Raw genomic sequence first — 5770 nt, forward strand, 5'->3', positions numbered from 1 at the left:
GTTGACATTGTTTCATGGCTTTATAATTCTTTTCAGTATTAGCTATTCACTTGTTTGTTTGTTTTTTATCTGTTGCTCCTTACTTTGTCAACAGTAGCATCAACAAAACAAACCACTGAGAAAGTGAGAACTTTGTTTAATTAAGTAATCTCCAGTACTTCAAAAAGTAAAAAAATAAAGTAGGTATTCAATAAATAAATATCAGTCTATCAAGGGTGATATATATATATATATATATATATATATATATACAAGTAATAATTTATTCACTTTGTGAAAAATGAACTATAAGACTACAAACTTCTCTGACAAAAATAAATGAACCATTGGACTAAGAAATAATGAAGCTAGTTCATTATTTCAAATTTTTAATGTACTGAACAAATTTTTATTATTCAATATACATTAATTCAAATCATAGAGAAGAAATAGTTATCCAGCCTTACATCCCATATTATTCAGAACAGTCAGTGGTCAAACAGAATCTCTGTGGCATTTGGAATATTAGCAAGCGCTTTGTTTCATGAAGTATTCTTAGGATAGTGCTCACTCATGTTATAAATGTGACTTTGGATTTTCCTGATCCTTTCTTGATAAAGAGTTTCAGAATTTTATCCTGTATCGGCTTGGTTTTCACCACATACACAATGGGGTTCATCACAGGAGGAATGAGAAAGTGCATGTTGGCCAGGGTCACGTAAATGTGTGAGGGAAGTTTTGGGCCAAAGCGGTGCAGTATCGACAGGCAGATCATGGGTGTGAAGAAGAGGATCACGGCACAGAGGTGGGAGATACAGGTGTTGAGAGCCTTGAGGCGGCCACCATGGGATGCAATGCTTAGTACAGTTTTTAGTATCAGAATGTATGAAATTAGAATGAGGAGAAAATCAAGCCCCATAGTGGATAGCAGCACGAAGAGTCCAAAGATGCTATTTATCCTTGTGTTGGAGCAGGAGAGCTTTAGGATGTCGGGATGCAGACAGTAGGAATGAGAAAGTGCATTGGAGCGACAGAAACACAGCCTCCTCAAGAGGACAGGAAGGGGTACCTGTACAGTGAAGGTTCTCACAGCAATGGCCACACCTATCTTGGCAATTACACTATGAGTCAGGATGGAGGAATAGTGCAGTGGATAAGAAATGGCCACATAACGATCAAAGGCCATTGCCAGTATGACAGCTGACTCGAAATCCTGGAAGGTGTGGATAAAAAACATTTGGGTAAAGCAAGCTGAGAAGGTGATCTCACGAGCATCCAGCCAGAAGATCCTCAGCATTGTGGGGAAGGTGAAGAGGGACAGACCCAGATCAGAGGCTGCTAGCATGGCCAAGAAGAGGTACATAGGCACGTGGAGGGTCTGTTCTCGCCAGATAATTGCAATGATGGTCATGTTGCCCACCAAGGTCATGAAGAACATGACAGAGAAGGGGATGGAGATCCAGATGTACACAGCCTCCAGCCCAGGTATGCCTGTCACCAGGAAGGTGGAGAATATAGAGTTCGTACTATTTTCATAATGCATGATGCCAGGGTAGCACGCCTTTCCTAAAAGGAAATTCATTGTTCCAAAAGCAAATGTTAAAAATTACTTTTTTACACTCTTAGTGCTATACCTTGGAATAAATGATTCTTAACCTTATGAAAACTTTAATACTGATTTTATTTGTATAATATAAAATATGAGTCTAAACTAGAAAATACCTATCCTGTTGGTCAAATTCTCCAGATATGCTAGCTAATTGAAAGGAAAAAAAGTCTACTATGTATTTTTATGAGTTTGACTATTTTAGAGTCACCACATAAGTTATACCAGGTAGTATTTGTCCTTCTGAATCTGGTTTATTTTAATTAGTCTAATGACTTCCAGGTTCATCAATGTTGTTGCAAATGACAGGATTTCCTTCTTTTTTAAAGCTGAAGAATACTTCATTTTATGCATATGCAATATTTTCTTTATACATACATCTATCAATAGACATTTAGGTTGCAATTACCCAAGTCATACAAATGATATAAAGGTATTTCAAATTGAGTACTGAAATCCTCAATAAAATAAGGTAGATTCACACTTTGCCTTATCATTACAGTAGCACACTATTCTATGACATTTCTCTGCCTTGGTCAACAATGATACATGTTAGACTAGTGATTAGTAGCATGCACTGATCTGCTTTTTATGCAAAGAGATGGATATAGAAAGTTAAAATAATAATTTAGAAAACATTTTATATACATTTTTTTATATACATTTGACATAATTCTGTTACTTTAATAATAAAATTTTGGCTTTGTATTTTGGGTACATTTTAATTATTTTGTGCCATTTAATTTGTACTTATGTTTTATAATGAAACTACATAGAAATTTCATACATACTCTTCACACCCCTATGAAGTCATCCCCAATAATAATAAACTCTTGTGTAAACTATTCACCCTGATTTGTCATCATTCTCACTCACTAACATCATGGCTGGTACTGTGTGTGTGAGCCTTATGAAGTTTGCACTTTGAAATCTTCATTGACTGCATGGGACAGACAGACTCTACCTGTGATAGCCTAAGTATTTCCCAGGTGATTTAATCAAAATTTCACTTGCGTCCAATTCTTGATAAGGAAATATTACTAAAGAAAACAATAAAAATATAAAAGACTCTTCTGCCAAGACTTACACTCTCCTTGCCCTCCTATTGAAGATGAGAAGCTTAGGACCCGCCCCTGCTTTTGGCTTTCATTTGGAATACTATTTAATTTGTCAAAGTCTCAATCTGTCATTTGGGTGAGACTTTCAGAAGTGATCAAAGTGATTTAATTAATACCCTACATGCTAATACAAAAAGAATGAGAAATAAAGTTAAAATTAGTCCCAGCAGCATTATAACCACACTTTATTTTTTTAATATTTAGAATTCTGCTGGGACAGGGCAGATGGAAGAGTATGTAGAAAACTCATTTTTATTTCATGGGAGCACATTCTGCCTCCTCTAATCATGGGGCCTCTTGGAGTCCAGTGTCTGCTACAAGATTTCTTTTTAGTGCCTTTTCTCATCCAGGAGTTCCTTGGCATTTTCAGAGTATATATTTTCTGGTCTCAATCAATGTTCCTGTTCAGGGATGAAGCTAAATCTCATGTTCAATGTTCTCATAGGCAAGGATAGTTCTCCTTTTATTTGATTCAGGAATACTTTAAGCCCACTTTCTCTACGTGGTTCAGTGTCATTGTCCAAACATATCAGTTTTAAAAAAGAAGAAGGCTAATTTCAAAAAGAGAAGCAATCTGTAGGCCTCATGATTCCCTGTATTACAGGCTACCATTTCCCTACTCACTAATTTATTCCAAGTCTCTAAAATTTGTTATATTTCAAATTCAACTCAGTTAAAACCTTGTTTTCATTCTCACCTGGCATCTTAAGGCAGCATAGTTGCTAAAATCATGCAAAGGCAGCTTTCTCATCCATGTCCAAGATAAAAAACGTCGGTAACCTGATTTGAGTTGCTTTATTATTCATACAGCTTTCCCCTGAAAATAGTCTCCTGGGATTCCATCTCCGCTTGAACTGTGAGTTCTCATTAATCCTTTTTACTTCTTAGGATGCTCCCCAAATGGCCTGAGTTCTGGGGCCTTTTTTGCATCAGGTGAATTCAAAATCTAACCAATAAACACAGAATTTCACAATAAGTGTTGGCATGAATTCAAATCAGTCCATCCAAAATCAATTTTAAAAATTATTTATCTATGTCTGAAATAATTCATATTTTCATTGGTATCATTCATATTTTTTTATAATATATGTTTGGAATTCTAAAAAGTGTATGTCATCAAAGTCTCATTAAATTTTAATATAACTTCAATTTACCAATGTTTCAGACATAAATCACTACTTAGTTTTACTAAAATAAAATATAAACTTTTAATTATACCTCAATTAAAAAAAAGCTTTTTGGATACTTTACTTTAAATAATCTTTGAAATTTCCCAGAAGACCACTAAAAATCACAATGATTTGTTCTTTCATCTTATAAAAAGAAAGGACTGGAAATATTTAAATTAATTTGGTATGGTACCATTAATGAGTTTAACAGGAAGAATAGTCAAATGAAAAGAGATGTTCTACTCTCCTTAAGTTAAAATGGTATAATTGAATGTTGTTTATATAAAAATCTTACTAGTTGTATTCTTTTTATCTGGTAGCTCTCAGAGATTTGTTAAAGCTCTTGCTCTACTTACTATATTTCTGTTTGTCAGAGTATTAAAGGTACTTTGCCTGGTAGAAGAAAACAACAGTATAGGGTTATCACTAATACGTTTGGTTACTTAAAAACATTTTATTTGGTCATGACCTCATTTCTTTAATTTGAAAGTATATATTTTATATCAGTGGTTTTCAATTGGGAGCTTAATTAAAATACAGGTATTTATTAGCTATAAAGATGGACTGACTCTCTTAACTTGATAGTTGTCTTAGGTTTTTGGTATATTCTTGCTATGTGTTTGATAAATTCATTGTATATTATGTCTCAGGATTATATTGTTATATCTCAAGATTTCTTTCACTGTAACAATTGAAATTAGCCATTTTTTTAAAAAAAACAACAACTCTTTTTTATGGATTTTTAAAAATTTATTTATTTATTTATTTATTTATTTATTTATTTATTTATTTTAGAAGGAGAGGAAGAGATAGAAACATTGACCAGAGAAAAACATTAACATTCACTGGCTGCCTCTTGCATGCCCCCAACAGGGGATTGAGCCTGCAACCTGGTCATGTGCCTTGACCAGGAATCAAACTGGTGACCTCTTGGTGCATGGGTTAATACTCAACCTCTGAGCTACACCAGCCGGGCTGAATTCACTCATTTTTATAAATTAGACTAGAGGCCTGGTGCACAAAAATTTGTGCACTCTGGGGTCCCTCAGCCTGGCCTGTGCCCTCTCACAGTCTGGGACCCCTTGGGCTAAGACCACCTGCTGGTTTAGGCCCACTCCCTGGGGAATTGGGACTAAGCTGGCAGTCAGACATCCCTCTGGCAGCCCAGGAGCCGTCAGGGGATGTCCACTTGCCAGAGAGGAGCAGGCCTAAGCTGCAGTCAGACATCCTTAGCGCTGCTGAGAAAGCGGGAAAGGCTCCCGCCACCACCATTGTACTGGCAGCCATCAGCCTGGCTTGTGACTGAGCAGAGCTCCCCCATGTGGGAGCTCACTGACCACCAGGGGGCAGCTCCTGCATTGAGCGTCTGCCTCCTGGTGGTCAGTGTGTGTCATAGTGACCAGTCATTCCCAGTCTTTCTGCTCTTAGGGTCTGTTTGCATATTACCCTTTTATTATATAGGATAGAGGCCTGGTGCATGGGTGGGGTCTGGCTGGTTTGCCCTGAAGTGTGTCCTGGATCAGGGTGGGGGTTCCGCTGGGGTTCCTGGCCAGCCTGGATGAGGGGCTGATGGGTGTTTGCAGCTGGTCACACCTCCTTCAGGGTGTGGGTCCCCACTGGGGTGCCTGGCCAGTCTGGGTGAGGGGCTGATAGCTGTTTTCAGGCTGGCCACACCCCCTTTAGGGAGGGGGGTCCCCACTGGGGTGCCTGGCCAGTCTGGGTGAGGGGCTGAGGGCCATTTTCAGGCTGGCCAAGCCCCCTGGCAATGGAAGCTCCCAGCCTCTCCTTTTTTTCTTTTTATTATGGGATTTATTTACCTTCTATAATTGAAGCTTTGTTGCCTTCAGTGGAGCTCAGAGCTGGCTTCTGCTCACTCCAGCTCCATGGCCACAGCTGGC

The 5770-nt window shown here is 37.9% G+C and overlaps 1 protein-coding gene across 1 annotated transcript; it reads right to left on the reverse strand.

Annotated features, from left to right (window-relative positions):
* Positions 1-550: 550 nt before the first annotated feature.
* On the reverse strand, positions 551-1522 carry LOC118664053 (olfactory receptor 51G2-like). Its single transcript, XM_036323951.1, has one exon. It carries the CDS (start codon positions 1520-1522, stop codon positions 551-553), a length of 972 nt encoding a protein of 323 aa, XP_036179844.1.
* Positions 1523-5770: the final 4248 nt, after the last annotated feature.

The sequence above is a fragment of the Myotis myotis genome, unplaced genomic scaffold (assembly GCF_014108235.1).
Source record: "Myotis myotis isolate mMyoMyo1 unplaced genomic scaffold, mMyoMyo1.p scaffold_m19_p_10, whole genome shotgun sequence".
NCBI classification, from domain to species: domain Eukaryota; kingdom Metazoa; phylum Chordata; class Mammalia; order Chiroptera; family Vespertilionidae; genus Myotis; species Myotis myotis.

Bases quoted from the DNA above. Each gene is read 5' to 3' on its own strand.
- LOC118664053 (XM_036323951.1), bottom strand. From the start codon at position 1,522: ATGCATTATGAAAATAGTACGAACTCTATATTCTCCACCTTCCTGGTG.